Source organism: Erinaceus europaeus, chromosome 8 (genome assembly GCF_950295315.1).
Source record: "Erinaceus europaeus chromosome 8, mEriEur2.1, whole genome shotgun sequence".
NCBI classification, from domain to species: domain Eukaryota; kingdom Metazoa; phylum Chordata; class Mammalia; order Eulipotyphla; family Erinaceidae; genus Erinaceus; species Erinaceus europaeus.
The window spans coordinates 20177034-20193615 of record NC_080169.1 but is presented as its reverse complement, the minus strand read 5'-3'; the positions used below and the strand labels follow the sequence as shown (position 1 = coordinate 20193615).

General features: G+C 39.3%; 1 protein-coding gene across 4 annotated transcripts in view; it reads left to right on the top strand.

The window, feature by feature from the left end:
• Positions 1-16582, top strand: part of RGS22 (regulator of G protein signaling 22) — a 194574-nt gene that overhangs the window by 172180 nt on the left and 5812 nt on the right. For all 4 annotated transcript variants that reach the window (XM_060196009.1, XM_060196010.1, XM_060196011.1 and 1 more), the window contains 2 exons: positions 6480-6659; positions 14603-14764. In XM_060196009.1, coding sequence (XP_060051992.1) covers positions 6480-6659; positions 14603-14764 — 342 coding nt within the window. The remainder of the gene's footprint in view (positions 1-6479; positions 6660-14602; positions 14765-16582) is intronic.

Below are 16582 nucleotides of genomic sequence, written 5' to 3'. Positions count from 1 at the left end.
TGCTGTTCCGCTTTAGAAACATTTATTATTGCACAGTGATAGTCATATTGAGCTCTGATTTACTATAGTTTTATGGTTTTCAAAGTGTTGCTAAATATTATCATCTAATGAGAAATTCCTTGAAAATAAACTTAAAAAAATTTTTTTTAATTTACTTATAAAAAAGGAAACACTAACTGGAATTGGCGTATTGCACCAAAGTAAAAGACTCTGGGGTGGGTGGGTAGGGAGAATACAGATCCAAGAAGGATGACAGAGGACCTAGTGGGGGTTGTATTGTTATATGGGAAACTGGGGAATGTTATGCATGTACAAACTATTGTATTTACTGTTGAATGTAAAACATTAATTCCCCAATAAAAAAAAAAGAAACTCAAAAAAAAAAAAAAAAACACTGACAAAAAACATAGGATAAGAGCGGTACAACTCCACATAGTTCCCACCAACAGAACTCCGTATACCATCTCCTCCCCTGATAGCTTTCCTATTCTTTAACCCTCTGGGAGTATGGACCCAAGGTCATTGTGGGATGCAGAAGGTGGAAGGTCTGGCTTCTGTAATTGCTTCCCCGCTGAACATGGGCATTGGCAGGTCGATCCATACTCCCAACCTGTCTCTCTCTTTCCCTAGTGGGGCAGGGCTCTGTATAAACGAGGCTCCAGGGAAGATGGGTCCTGAAATTGGAATGTTCCTACTCATGACCACAGAATATGAGCTCAGATCTATAGGGATGCAGAGGTCACGTAGGCTCCTAAGCTGAATATGGACCCCAGATCAAATCAAGACTTTTTTTTTTTAATTCAGTGTCAGGGAGTGAACCAAGGCCCTCATGTGTGCCATACTGCTAAATGACCTCCCTAAATAAATTTTCTATTTTATATACTTAAAGAGGGAGATTCAGATAGATAGACACTAAATTATTGCTTCACCATTGATGGAATTTTTCTCTCACTCTCTTCTTTATTTGGGGAATTAATGGTTTACAGTGGACAGTGAAATATAGTAGTTTGTACATGTGTAACGTTTCTCAGTTTTCCATATAACAATTCACCCCCTTCTAGGTTCTCCTCTGCCATCATGTTCCAAGACTAAACAAACCCTCCCCCCACCTCAGAGTCTTACTTTTGTGCAATACACCAACTCCAGTCCAAGTTCTGCTTTGTGTTTTCCCTTCTTGTTTTTCAACTTCTGTGAGTGAGATCATCCCATATTCATCCTTCTCTTTCTGGCTTAACTCACTTATCCAAGATCACTCACCCAATCCAAGATGGGGTGAAGAAGGTGAATTCACCATTTTTTAATAGCTGAGTAATATTCCATTGTGTACATATACCACAACTTGCTCAGCCACTCATCTGTTGTTGGACACCTGAGTTGCTTCCAGGTTTTGGCTGCTACAGATTATGCTTCTGTAAACATAGGGGCTAGGTGGTGTTACACCTGGTTGAGAACACATGTTACAATGTGCAAGGTCGTATTTGAACCCCCAGTCCCCACCTGCAGGGGGAAAGCTTTTGAAGCAAGTGGTGCAGCAGTGCTGAAGATGTCTCTCTCCCTCTCTATATCCCTCTACCCTCTTGATTTCTGGCTGTCTCTATCCAATTAATAAATAATTGTTTTTTTTCTTCCTCCAGGGTTATTGCTGGGCTCGGTGCCTGCACCATGAATCCACAGCTCATGGAGGCCATTTTTTCCCTTTTGTTGCCCTTGTTGTTGTAGCCTCGTTGTGGTTATTATTATTACCATTGTTGATGTTGTTTGTTGTTGGATAGGACAGAAATGGAGAGAGGAGGGGAAGACAGAGAGGGGGAGAGAAAGATAAGACACCTGCAGACCTGCTTCACCGATTGTGAAGTGACTCCCCTGCAGGTGGGGAGCCGGGGGCTCGAACCGGGATCCTTACGCCGGCCCTTGCACTTTGCGCCACGTGCGCTTAACCCACTGCACCACCACCTGACCCCCAATAAAAAGCATTTTAAATAAAAAATAAGCCGATATATACCACAACTTGCTCAGCCACTCATCTGTTGTTGGACACCTCGGTTGCTTCCAGGTTTGAGCTATTACAAATTGTGTTGCTAAGAACATAAGTATGCACAAATCATTTTGGATGGGTGTGTTTGGTTCCTTAGGATATTTCCCCAGGAGAGGAATTGCAGGATCATAGGGTAGGTAGGTCTATTTCTAGCTTTCTGAGAGTTCTCCAGACTGTTCTTCACGGGGGTTGGACCAATTGACATTCCCACCCAGCAGTGCAGGAGGGTTCCTTTGTCCCCATAACCTCTCCAGCATTTGTTGCTGCTACCTTTTCTGATGTGTGACATTCTCACAACAATCTCATTGTTGTCTTTTTTTTTTTTTTTGCCTCCAGGGTTATTGCTGGGACTTGGTGCCTGCACAACAAATCCACTGTTCCTGGAGGCTATTTTTTCCCTTTTTTTGCCCTTGTTATTGCTGTTATAATTGCTATTATTGCTGCTATTGTTGTTGTTGTTGTTGGATAGGACAGAGAGAAATGGAGAGAGATGGTGAAGACAGAGAGAGGGAGAGAAAGATAGACACCTGCAGACCTTCTTCACTGTTTGTGAAGCGACTCCTCTGCAGGTGGGGAGCCCAGGGCTCGAACCCGGGTCCTTAAGCTGGTCCTTGTGCTGTGCACCATGTGCGTTTAACCCACTGCACTACCATGGCCCCCTCTCATTGTTGTCTTTATTCTCATTTCTCTGACAATGACTTGAAGCATTTTTTTTTATGTCTGATGGCCTTTTGGATCTCTTTTATTGTGAATATTCTATTCATATCCTACCCCCATTTTTGGATTATTCATGGAACTTCTATCATGCTTCCACATGGTCCCTGGAAATGATCCCAAGTTCTCATTCATTTTTAAAGCTCACAATACACATTTTGAGCTATCTCCCAGCTTCTTAAAAAGTTTTAAGAGCTCTGCAAAATATTTATAATCACTATACACATTTTTTCTAAAAATATCTACGCATCATACTTTAACCAAGACCTCTTTATAAGAATCTTCTTCTAAATCTTCTAAATTATACTTACAGTAAGAGTAATCAGAGTGAGTGAATTATAAATAAATTAATTAAAAGAGCTTTTGCTACTAAAGAGAATAGCCAAATTATAAACAAAATTAATAAGCAAAAACAGAGTGGTTAGCTACAAAAGTAGTCATTTTCAGACTTAAATATTTAATGAAATCATATACTATTTGCATTAAAGAAGAGGAAAGAACTTTCTCAGTTATGTAGTTTAGACTTTAGTGTAAGCATGTTTTCTGAAAGCACCTAGCATGTTTCCTCTGCTTAAATACTCTCAGAGGCAGCAGTCTCATTTCCTTGCCAACAACCTATATTGCCACACTATATAAAATGGGATCCAAATAAAGCTGGAATTTAAAGTGATAATGCTCTCAATAGGTGTATATTCTGGGTATGTTTTAGACATTACTAATACTCTATAACTCTATATAAGTAGTAGTTGCTCAATCTATTTCCAAACTTTTCCATCATACCATGAAACATTTTTCTGTTAGAAATTTTTGTGCCATTCTCTATGTTTAAGGTTTATTGATTTTATTTTTATGAGAGAGACATACAGAGAGAAAAAGACTAGTGACTGTTCAGCTCTGGCTTATAGTGACCCTGAGGATTGAACCTGGGAACTTAGAACCTCAGGCAAGCAAATCTTTTTCATAAAAGTCCTTGTATTATTCTCAACATAGAAGCTTTCTCAAAAAAAAAAAAGAGGCTGAGATTTCTCCCCAAGATCTTTTTTTTTTAATATTTATTTATTCCCTTTTGTTGCCCTTGTTGTTTTATTGTTGTAGTTACTGTTGATGTCGTTGTTGTTGGATAGAACAGAGAGAAATGGAGAGAGGAGGTGAAGACAGAGAGGGGGAGAGAAAGATAGACACCTGCAAACCTGCTTCAGCACCTGTGAAGCGACTTCCCTGCAGGTGGGGAGCCGGGGGCTCAAACCGGGATTCTTATGCCAGTCCTTGCGCTTTGCGCCACGCTTAACCCGCTGCGCTACTGCCCGACTCCCCCCAAGATCTTTGACTATAAAAGTAATGTTATTTTTTTTATAATTCAAAAGACAATAGTCTGTCTTCCATATAAGACAATTATGTATTGACTCTGGGTGGATTAGACTATCTTTAAGCTAATAAGAATGTGAGTAGCCCTGAGTCCTGCTAGTATGAAAATTAATGAGATGATCCTTGAGAAATAGGCATTTAAATGACCCATAAAGCATGCACCGTCAACTCAGTTTTGTGATTTTAAAGCTTCCTATGACTGACTTTCTAATATCTTTTCACTGATAGAAGTGGCTATTAACAACCATGTGTTTGGGGTTAACTTGTTTATCTGATAAGCATGTATGTGTATCAATGCTTAAGCCATTACACTAAATATAGAAATAAAACAGTGAAACACACACACACATACACACACACACACAAATGCCATGAAGTAGTATGGGTGCAGAGGGAGTAATAGACCAGGGAGGATTCAGCAGAAGTGCTGATGTCTGAATTGAGTCTGAAGGGAGTTTGCCAGGTTTCCATCTGCTGCGGCATTCTGCCTGGAGAGAAGTCTTACTGAGATCCCTTTTATATGCCTCATTTTAATTATTATGAAATGCTTACTATCAAAGTGCTTAATTTATCTTATCTTAGAGTTACAATGTTGTAGGAGAGGCAGACATGAAAGGCAAGGCAATTTCGAGTGTATGATTAGTGTTCTCTTGGAAGAAGCACAGGCTGTCACGGGAATACATAAGACACATTGCTCCTGGACTAAGGAGGACTCACAGGAGGCCCACTAGAGGACTAGCTTAGCTGGAGGCCTTACTGATAGGTGAAGTTTGCTAGGCTGATGATCTAGTATGGTAGAACAATTAGAAAAATATATAGGTTGTGGTCCTTCACTCTCAAAGTTGAAACTACATAACTTCACAAATTTGTTTTTTACTTCACATGCCTGTATTCCAAATTCTAACCAGGTCCCAATATAATTATTTATGATAGTCTCACTGGTAGTGGCAAAAAGAAAATACACTCTTGGTAGCATGCCCAACATATGTGGTATAAACAGGATTTTCATGAGAATAAACCTAATTGTGTAAAAAGTGCTACCTGTAGTCTCAAAGTAATATTTATATCGAGTTTTGTTCATATACAACTTTCGTCAGATTAGATGCAGATTTTCATGTGGCAAGCACTAGAATTTGCCCTACTTTAATAGTGTCCAGAAGACAACTCTTACAGTACTTACCAGACAATGAGTACTTGTTAAAAGTTGGCTTATTTCTGGCCTAGAATAAGAAAGCTCCAAATTTGTTTGTCTTTTAGTGATTTAGATATCTTAACAGAATGTTGTCATTCAAGCAAATTAAAATTTTAGTTATTGAAATGGCAAAATAGTTCAGCTGGATAGAGCTTTTGCTTTGCCATGCACTTAACTCAGGTTCAAACATGATCCCCACCAAACTGGAGGAAGCTTCAGTGCTGTGGTACCCTTCCACCTCTGTGTCTCTTTATATATGAATGTATCTAGCTATCTTCCTGAAAATACTGTCCTGGAGTGGTAAATCCCTTTCCAAAAAGAAAAAAAAAGAAATTAGTTCTTCAAAAACAGTATCATGTTGTTTTTCTGTTTGATCACTATTTTAATGTTCTTTAACTCTAAACAGAGTGATATAGCGATACAGTGATATAACTGGGAAAAATATAGCTATTGAGAGCTGCCTAATAAATAACACTGTCACCACCAGCTTTCCTGTTTCTGTTACTCTCCATATTGAATCTGAATCTTCTGGGTATAAGCAATTTTGGTTAGAAAGCTTTTACATCTAAGTTGAGTTAGGCACCTGCTCTCAGTCCTCTCTCCTAGCCCCTGAATATAACTTGATGGTTGTGATACTTATTAACCGTTTCAAATTGGAAAAAGGTGTTTTCATTCTTAAAGGGAAGGCATTATTTCTCTATGCTCAACTCTATTTGGCATATAGTAAACACTATATATATTTGTTAAATGAGTCGAAGTAGACAATAAAACTACTCCTTTGCTTAGGAGAAGAAAAAATCAAGATGAAAAGAATCCTGTACTTACATAAGCTATATGCATCAAAGAATTGGGTTCCTCAAACCCAGAGAAATAAAAGCTATGTTTTTTTTTAAATATATATCTTTTATCTTGGCAGGGGTAGAATACATAATGGTTATACAAAGAGACTCTCGTGCCTGAGGCTCCCAAGTCCCAAGTTCAGTCCCCTACACCACCATAAGCCAGAGCTAAGCAGTAAAAATAATGATCATAATAAATAAAATAACCGAGTGTTTTTTTAAAAAAAGACGTCCTTTATCTGAAATTTTAAAAAATGTATAAACTGAAACACACTCTAGAAAATGTTCTTATGATATTTAATTGTATAATTTTCTGTCTTTCTCTTTTGTTCAGGACTTGTGCCATTCTCACTGTGAGACATCTGTCATCCAAAAGAAAATCATGACTATTATCAACTGTTTTATTAATTCTAGTATTCCACCTACTTTACAAATTGATATTCCAATTGAGCAAGCCCAGAAGATTATTGAACATAAGAAGGAGTTAGGACCATACATATTTAGAGAAGCACAGGTAAGAGGTTAAGATGTGCAGCTGAATATTTTCTCCCAGACACTGCTCAGCTCTGGCTTACGGTGTGTGGGGGATTGAACCTAGGACTTTGGAGCCTCAAGCATGAAAGTGTTTTTTTTTTCATTACCATTATGCTACATATATTTTCCCATGCTGAACATATTTTTTAAATAGATTGACCACCTATATATTTTAAATCTTTTACAGTATTCATATTTGACAGTGTTCCTAATATGGGTATTTACTCTATTTGGTTAAAAAAAAATCTGGGAATACAACAGTTACACAGAGGACTTTCATGCAAAGTATCTCAGGTTCACTCCTGGCACCCCCAATTGCCAGAGCTGAGCAGTGGTTCCATAGGAAAAAAAAAGTGGGGGGGGGGAGAAAAGAAGTCAGCATGTTCCACAAGAACTAAGAAACTAAGTTAGTAACTTGTTGTTTTGTTGATGATCATATACAGCAAATATAATTATTTAAGTTTTGTACTTTGACTTTTTGTGGTTATCATTTTTGTTTCCTAACATAAAAACTCTAGCTAATTCCTCCTTTCTTTCCCACAATTTACATGATCTCTTAAACTGCCTGCTACAAAAAAATAGAGAGAGAATATATGTATCTCAAGATTTGTATATTTTTAGAAGTTTGGAATATTCACATAGTTCATAAAATGAGAGAGAACTTAAGTATCCAACCAACATAAAGTATGCGAGTTCATGAGAGGAAAACGTTGCCTGTTAACTTTCTCAGGTTACTTCTTTTTAAGATAAATAATAGAAAACAGTAATTTGGTGAACAAAGTTTATTTGTATTTTGAAAAGCCTTTTAGTGATGTTATTCCTGAAAAAAATGATTAAGAAAAATAAATTATAATAGAGGTAATAGCAAAGTGCATGTCATGATTTAAGTGATATGAAACAGATTTCCAATATGATTGCCCTTGAGCATGGAAAGAGGCCATTATTCCTGAACATTTATTTGTGAACCAGCTGTGTGCTAAGTCCTCTAAGGAACCAAAAGTGGACTTGCAATCCAAATTATGCATTAAAATAGGCAAGAAATAGAGAAGAATGATTGAGGATGTGTTAGAGAGGAGTAGAGAATACAGTGCCAGAACTGTAGCATCTGTAAGTGAAAAGACCTTAGAGCTCTCTTAACCTAGTCAAGGTGTCCTGATAAACAGACTAAAGCTTGCCCATCTGCATTGAAGACAGAGTCTGAGTAAATGTCTGGAATCATTTACATTGGTTGGTTCAGACACAGTCTCCAGGGTTACAACCAGTGAGCTTTATTAGAGTCTTCCAACTTAAGCCTTTTGCATTATTTCCTAAAACGGAGTTCCAGGTATATTTTAAACATGGGGCAGGGGGAGTTGGTAGTGCACCCATTTGAGCACACATACTACAATGTGCAAGGACCCAGGTTCACACATCTAGTCCCCATCTGTGGTGGAGCAGTGCTGCCAAGTGTCTTTCTCTCTCCCTCTCTGTTTCTCCCCTCCCTTTCCATTTCTCCTTGTCTCTATTAAATAAATTAAAAAGAACTTTGAAGCATCTAAAAATAGGAAGAACATTTATTTTGGGATTTCATCTTGCCAAGTCCACTATTCATCCCCTTTCTTTCTTTCTTTCTTTCTTTCTTTCTTTCTTTCTTTTTTTATGTGTATATATTTTTTTCTTATTTTATTTTATTTATTTATTCTCTTTTGTTGCCCTTGTTGTTTTATTGTTGTAGTTATTATTGTTGTTGTCGTTGTTGGATAGGACAGGGAGAAATGGAGAGAGGAGGGGAAGACAGAGAGGAGGAGAGAAAGACACCTGCAGACCTGCTTCACCACCTGTGAAGCGACTCCCCTGCAGGTGGGGAGCCAGGGTTCGAACCAGGATCCTTATGCCAGTCCTTGTGCTTTGCGCCACCTGCACTTAACCCGCTTTGCTACAGCCTGACTCCCCTTCTTCTTTCTTTCTTTCTTTCTTTCTTTCTTTCTTTCTTTCTTTCTTTCTTTTTTTCTCTCTCTCTCTCTCTCTTTCTCCTTTTTTTCTTTTCTTTCTTTTGAGACAGAGACGCAGTGAGTAAAAGAGGTGACAGCAGCAAAGCTTCCTTCAGTATGGTGGTGTGGTTTGCCTTGAACCTGGGTGGTTCACATGGCAAAGCAACACACTAAGTGGGCTATTTTCCAGGTCCCAACTTGTGTTTCCTAAAAAAAAAAAAAAAAAATCCTCTACCCAGGTGGACAAGCCATACATCTGCTCATCATTTTCCTTCTCTTCCCTGTATCTTCAATCCCTAAAAATTTTTCCTTTGTCCTTGTAATCTCTCATTCTATCCATTTCCCTTCAACTCCATGTCAATTTTCAGTCCACCTCTGTAAAATGTGTCACACTGATTATTAAAATGCCTGCCGGTAGGCAGTCTTGAATCCATGTCACTCACTGCAGACAGAGCCATCTTTTACAAAGTACACAGTGATCATGTGATTTCTCTGCTTAACATATGCAGTTGTCCCACTTGATCCTCAGAATAGTTTCACCACTCTCTGTAGCCTGCTCTCATCTCTTTCTCCTAGTCTTACTGAAGTATTTATAGTTCCATAAATGGGTCTTATTCTCTCCCATCTACCTTCTCTGCCTTGTAATTCTGTAATATTCTACATTCTTTCCACCAGGACATTTCACACAATGTTGAAAGTGACTCCTTTTGTGCCTGTCTCTTTGAGAGTGTAAACTCTCTGAGGGTAGTGAGTGCTTTTCATGTACCTTTGTGGACAAAACGCCTGGCAGTGCGTGCTTTTTAAATATTTATTTTCATTTTTATTTGTTTTTTGTATAGAGACAGACAGAAATTGATAGAGAATGAGGAGACAGAGAGGGAGAGAGAGACACCTGCAGCCTCGCTCATGAAGCTTCCCCCTGTAAGAGGGGAGCAAAGACTTGAACCCAGGTCCTTGTGCATGGAAAGATGTGCAATTAATTGTGTGTGCCACTGCCTGGCCCCTTGGCGGTGCATTTAAACACATGAATGACTGATGTTAGAAGAGATACATCATGATAGAAAGAAAGAACTTAGGGCAAATTAGAAATGAGAGCAAAATTGAGTGAAAGGGATGACAAATAAGTTTTAAAAATCATCTCTTTTTAAGTATTATTATCTGGTCTCTACCTACCACACAGCCCCCAATAGCCTAAAAGATTTCATAAGTCTAACCGTCGGGCGGTAGCAGTGGGTTAAGTGCACGTGGCGCAAAGCGCAAGGACCACTATAAGGATCCCCACCTGCAGGGGAGTCACTTCACAATCGGTGAAGCAGGTCTGCAGGTGTCTATCTTTCGCTCCCCATCTCTGTCTTCCCCTCCTCTCTCCATTTCTCTCTGTCCTTTCCAACAACAACGTCATCAATAACAAGAACAGTAACAACTACAACAACAATAAAACAACATAGGGCAACAAAAGGGAATAAATAAATATTTTTAAAAAGTTAAAAAACAATAAAACAACATAGGTCAACAAAAGGGAATAAATAAATATTTTTAAAAAGTTAAAAAACAATAAAACAACATAGGTCAACAAAAGGGAATAAATAAATATTTTTAAAAAGTTAAAAAAAAAAGATTTCATAACTCCACCAATCAGGCTGATACTATTGGCTACTCACTGGCAATGAGAAGAATAGCTCCATTTATTAAAAGATTCTTACCCATAGTTCAGTTATCTCCTAAGGTTCTGGAGGTACAGGGTAATTCTAATGAATAAAACATGTTAGTACCCTACAACTCTTACTCTCTAGTTTGAGGAATAAAGGCATTTTATATCTTCTGTTGAAACTTGGGGGGGGGGACGGGACAGGGGTGACCTACCTGGTTAAATGCACGTTACCTACCACGCACAAGAACCCCGGTTCAGGCCCACCTCCCCACCTGTAGGCAGGAAAGTTTCTTGAACAGTGAAGCAAGTACTGCAGGTGTCTCTCTGGCTCTTTCCCTCTCTATCTCCCTCTCCCCTCTCAATTTCTCTCTGTCCTATCAAATAAAGGGGGGTGGGGGTGGAAGATTTGTGTCACAAATGGATGGAATACAAGGTAATTATACTAAGTGAACTAAATAAGTTCAAGACAACTAGTGGATGGTTTCACTCATCTAAAATAAATGAATTTGCAAAAGGAATAAGTAAATAGACTCAGACTTGGTAAAGCCTATAATGGTTATTAGAAGGACTAGAGAGGTAGTGTACGGCCTGCTGATGGCACACCTGGGACCTGGATTCAAGCCCCCTAGTACCACCTGCAAGAGCAAAGCCTTATGGGTGGTGAAGCAGTGCTACAGGTATCCCACCCCCTCTCTCTATGTATATATCCCTTCCTCTTGATTTTTGACTGTCTCTATCAAATAAATAAAGATAATTTTTTTTTACCTTCAGGCTTATTGTTGGGGCTCAGTGCCTGCACCATGAATCCACTGCTTCTGGAGGCCATTTATCCCCCCTTTTGTTGCAGCCTTGATGTGGTTATTATTGTTAAATGTTGATGTTGTTCGTTGTTGGATAGGAGGGGAAGACAGAGAGGGGGAGAGAAAGACCTGCAGACCTGCTTCACCACCTGTGAAGCGCCTCCCATGCAGGTGGGGAGCCGGGGTTGGAACCGGGAACCTTATGCCGGTCCTTGTGCTTTGCGCCACCTGTGGCTTTGCGCCACCTGCGCTTAGCCCGCAGCGCTACAGCCCGACTCCCTCTCCTATCATTTCTTATGAATAAATAAATATTTTTTAAAAAGAGGTAATATAGGGAGCCGGGCGGTAGCGCAGCGGGTTAAGCGCAGGTGGAGCTAAGCGCAAGGACCGGCATGAGGATCCCGGTTCGAACCCCGGCTCCCCACCTGCAGGGGAGTCGCTTCACAGGCGATTAAGCAGATCTGCAGGTGTCTGTCTTTCTCTCCTCTCTGTCTTCCCCTCCTCTCTCCATTTCTCTCTGTCCTATCCAACGACGACGACATCAACTAGAACAACAATAAAAAGACAAGGGCAACAAAAAGGAAGATAAATAAAATTACAAAAAAAAAACTTTAAAAAAAAAGATTATAAAAAAAAAAGAGGTAATATGGGGGGTTAGGTGAGGAGTCTCCTTAGTATATTGGCACAGGAGCTTTGGTAATGTCTTTTTTTTTTTTTTTTTTTTGCCTCCAGGGTTATTGCTGGGGTTAGGTGCCTGCACTACGCGAATCCACTGCTCCCGGAGGCCATTTGCCCCATTTTGTTGCCCTTGTTGTAGTTGTTATTATTGTTGTTGGCTAGAACAGAGAGAAATGGAGAGAGAAGGGGAAGACAGAGATGGGGAGAGAAAGAGAGACACCTGCAGACCTTCTTCACCACCTGTGAAGTGACCCCCCTGCAGGTGGGGAGCCAGAGGTTTGAACTGGGATCCTTATGCTGGTCCTTGCGTTTTGCGCCATGTGCGCTTAACTCATTGTGCTACTGCCCAGCCCCAGGTGGTGAGTCTTATACACAAATACATTAATGTGAAACTGTATTCCTAAGATTTTATATTTTAGTGGTCCAGGAGGTAGTGCAGTGGGTAAAGCGTTGGACTCTGAAGCATGAGGTCCCGAGTTCAATCCCTGGTAGCACGTGTACCACAGTGATGTCTGGCTCTTTCTTTCTCCTCCTATATTTCTCATTAATAAATAAATAAAATCTATGAAAAATTTATATTTTATTATAATTTAATAAAGGTGTTATTTATATTGTGAGTAATATAATTGTTATCATGGTAATAAAATTGAAACAATACTATTTTAATATATAATTACATTATAAGTTTGTGTTATAATGACTAATTTAACTTACATTAATTAATTTTTAAAATTCTGTCCTAATTGGGTGAATTTACTGGAAAACTTTCTAGAGACCCCAAGTTTAATCACCAGCACCATATTTGACTGAAGTATCAAAGACTTGTGTTCAAGTCCCTAGTCCCCAAGGTGGGGGGGAAACTTCAAAAGCGATAAAGCAATGCTGCAAGTATCTCTCTCCCTCTCCCTCCTCCCATCTCTCTCTCTCTCTCTTTCTCCCCCTCTGTCTCCTCCTCCCCTCTCAATTTCTTTCTGTCAAATTTTTAAAAGAAGAGTGGGGAGAGAAAAAAATGGTCACCAGGAATGTTGGATTTGTAGTGCAGGCACCAAACCACAGCAACAACCCTGGTGGGAAACAAAACAAACCAACAAAAAAGGTAAATTATTGACTGGGGAGACTGCATAGTGTTTATACAAAATGACTTGAAGGGATGGGCATGGTGGTGGTGCACCTGGTTAAGAGGCACATGGTGCTAAGCACAAGGACCTGTGCATGGACCCAGCTCCCTCCCCACCTGCAGCAGGGACACTTCACAGGTGGTGAAGCAGGTCTGTAGATGTCGGTCTCTCTCCTCTCTCAGTTCTTCTCTGGCCCATAGAATAAAATGGGAGAAATAAAAGGGGAGTAAAATGGCTGCCAGGAGGGGTGGATTGGTAGTGCTAGCACCAAGCTCCAGTGATAACCCTGTAGGCAAAACAAAGAAACAAACAACAACAACAACAAAACCTTCAATGTCTGAGGCTCTAAAGTCCCAGATTCAATCCCCAGTATCACCAGAACACCAGAAGCCAGAGCTGAGCAGTGCTCTGGTACAAACCGAAAGGAACATAAAAGGAAAACAAAATTATTTTAGAATAACTGAACTTTCTCTGTATATTCACATATGCAAAAATACACTAAGCTTTCTACAAATATTAATGTATAACAGTAGAAGAAGAATGGGATCTATCTTTTTTTGTTTTTCCGCTAAAACTTTTCTGAGGCTGCATGTCTATACACTTCAGCAATTCAGTCACTCCTAGTGGACTTTTGTTCTTTCTTTTTTCCAGATGCAGAGAGGGTAAGGAGAGACAGAGAGGGAAAGAGAGAAGAAACACCACAGTATTGTTTTCACTGATAGTGACGCTTCCATTTTGCAAGGTGCCCTCATGTGGTAGTTGAGGGCTTAAAAAGGGTCCTCCTGCGTGATGAAGTAGAACACATGTCCTACTGGGTAAGCTATCTCCCAGCCTCTTGCAGGCTTTGCTTTTTAAAATGCCTCTTTTCTCCAGAAGAGTTGGCTTGGAGCCTAATGGGCTAGTTTAGTTTTCTCCAGGGCATTAGGTAGAGACCACTTGTAGCAACAAGATGTTGGGCTTGATCTGATGTGGCCAGTCCTACTTTCTTGGGAGTAATGTGTGCCTCTGGAACTAATGGAAAAACTTGGCATGGGAATGTGAGCAACAATTCTTATCTCTACAAATATCACAATTAATCATTTAATGTAAAGTGTCCTCATAGAAAGCATTTGTTCAGGGTACCACTCTGCTTTTTAAATGTTCTTTTTCTTGCTCTCATATAAAAGAGAGATTATATCATATAAAAGTTACTCAAGATTTATCCTTAGATCTGCAGCTTTGTTTAAGAGCTTTTTTCCAGAGGCAAAATGGTATTTCCTTTCTTTAAAAGGATGAAAGGAGGGAGGCATGGAGAGGAGCTCCCCTTGATGAACTGAATATTTGGAATACTTGCAGAAAACAGCAATGTTGCCGACCTAGTGAGGGTTTTAAAAGAAAACACGAATTCCTTATTTTAAAAAGACCTAATGGATTCTTTATTAATACAATCAATCGGTTAGGGAAACATAAAGAATAAAGTGACTTTTAAAAGTATGTGTTTGAAAGAATGGTTTCTCTTTGGTAGAAAAAAAAGAAAAAGAAAAACATTGATGATAATCATGTACCGAGCAAAAACTATATACCAAGATGTCTGGAGACAATAAGCTGGAGGAAGCATGCTATATATTAAAGATGGAATCACTAATTCATTATTATGGTGAATTAGAGTTTAAATCAGTACCTTTGTATAAAATTGTAATCTGAGTTGTACTTTTTTTTGTACACAGATGACAATTTTTGGGGTCCTGTTTAAATTTTGGCCTCAATTTTGTGAGTTTAGAAAGAACTTAACTGATGAGAAAATTATGAGTGTTTTAGAGAGAAGACAAAAATACAATAAGCAGCAGAAGAAAAAAATGATGATCACAGAAGATGAAAAAGTTGCAAAGGTAGGTGAAGATTCATTTGGGTTTAATAAGATTTTCAAAAAAAGATGGGGTATGTGTGAATTTATAGAAAAATCTGTTTTGGGAAAAATACTAAGAAGGTATAGATTGCATATTTTAGTAGCTTTTAAGCCTTTAGTTAGAGGTTTCAGACTTGACTATGAAACCTCCAAGCTCACTTCCTATGTCGTCTCTCTTCTGTGAAGACTTCCTTGACCTTGGAGGCAACATAAACAATGCGCCTCCCCCCCCCCCCCACACACACACACACATACTGTCTCTTCTGGAGAACTATTTGTTTTGACTTGTAAAGTTTTTGCATCTGTCAATCTCACTGGACTGAGATTCTCAAGGATATCTGTTACTCATTTGTGTCTCGTAAGCAGTTACATCCATCCCCAGTGCATGCTCAACTATTGATCACTGTGTACTGAACACATCAGGAATAAATGAAAGAAAAATACCATGTACTAGAAACCAAATTTTTAGTTTTAAAATTACAGAATAAGGACTGGAAGCTTACCCACCTGGTAGAGTGCACAGTTACCATGAGAGAAGACTCCAGTTTGGGCCCATGGTACCACATGGGAGCACTTATCTTCTTCACATATGCTGTGGCTTTTCTCCCTCTCTTTTCATGTCTCCCTCCCCACCCCCCATCTCTCCATTTCTCACCCTCTATCTAAAAATCAAAAGGAAAAAAAAAAAAACCAGACTCCACTGGGAGTGGTGTCTTTATGCAGACATGAATCCCAGTGAAAACCTTGGAAGCAATAAATAAATAATAGATTGTCAGTAGGCTCTATATTGCAACACATTGACTATGAAGCTTGTAAGTGTGACTGACTCACAGGTGGTCCATCCTGTCAATTTATCTGCTAGCCTGTCCATCCATTCATCTATCGATTTTTATATTTGAAATAGAAGCGGGTTGAAGTCGGGGGAGTGCTTAGTTGGCACAACACAGGACATGTATGTGTGAGTTCCAGTTTGATCTCCAGTACTTGTCTCCTAGGCTACCTCCTGGGATACTCAATTTTTTCAAACTATTTGAACTGATTATAAATTTGTCCAGTACATGACTATCAGTACATTTGCAGGTTTTATGTTTCTGTGTATATTTGTAACTAGTTTATTATACCCAAATTTGAGCCACAGGTTCCCACTTTCAGGGAGGAAGCTTCACTAGCTGTGAAGCAGTACTGCAGGTGTCTCTCCTGTCTGTCTGTCTCTGGCTCTCTTTCTCCCTTTCCCTCTGTTTGGGCATATGCCTGATATTACTGGATCACAAAGTATTTCCATTTTTATTTGTTTGAGGACTCTCTACAAAGACTGTACTAGTTGACACTCCCATCAACTGTGTATCAAGGACCTTTCCCGCTCGCTCTCTCTTTCTTTCTTTCTTTCTTTCTTTCTTTCTTTCTTTCTTTCTTTCTTTCTTCCTTTTTTTTTTTTTTAACTGGGATCCTTATCCTGGATTTGTACTTAACCTGATGTGCTACTGCCCACCCGCCCTTTCCTTCCTTCCTTCCTTCCTTCCTTCCTTCCTTCCTTCCTTCCTTCCTTCCTTCCTTCTGGTTTCAGAGGTGTATCTTTCTCCACATCCTCCACAGCACTTGTCATCTCTTGATCTATAGATGTGAATCATTCTCACGAGTGTGAAGTGGTAGCTCACTGTGGTCTTGATTTTCATTTCCCTGGTGATAAATGCTGTGGGACACTTCGTATGTCTATGGGCCATCTGTCCATTCACATCTCTTGCCCACTTTTTCACAAGGTTATTTATTGTTTAGCTACTTGGTTTCTTATAAACATAAAACT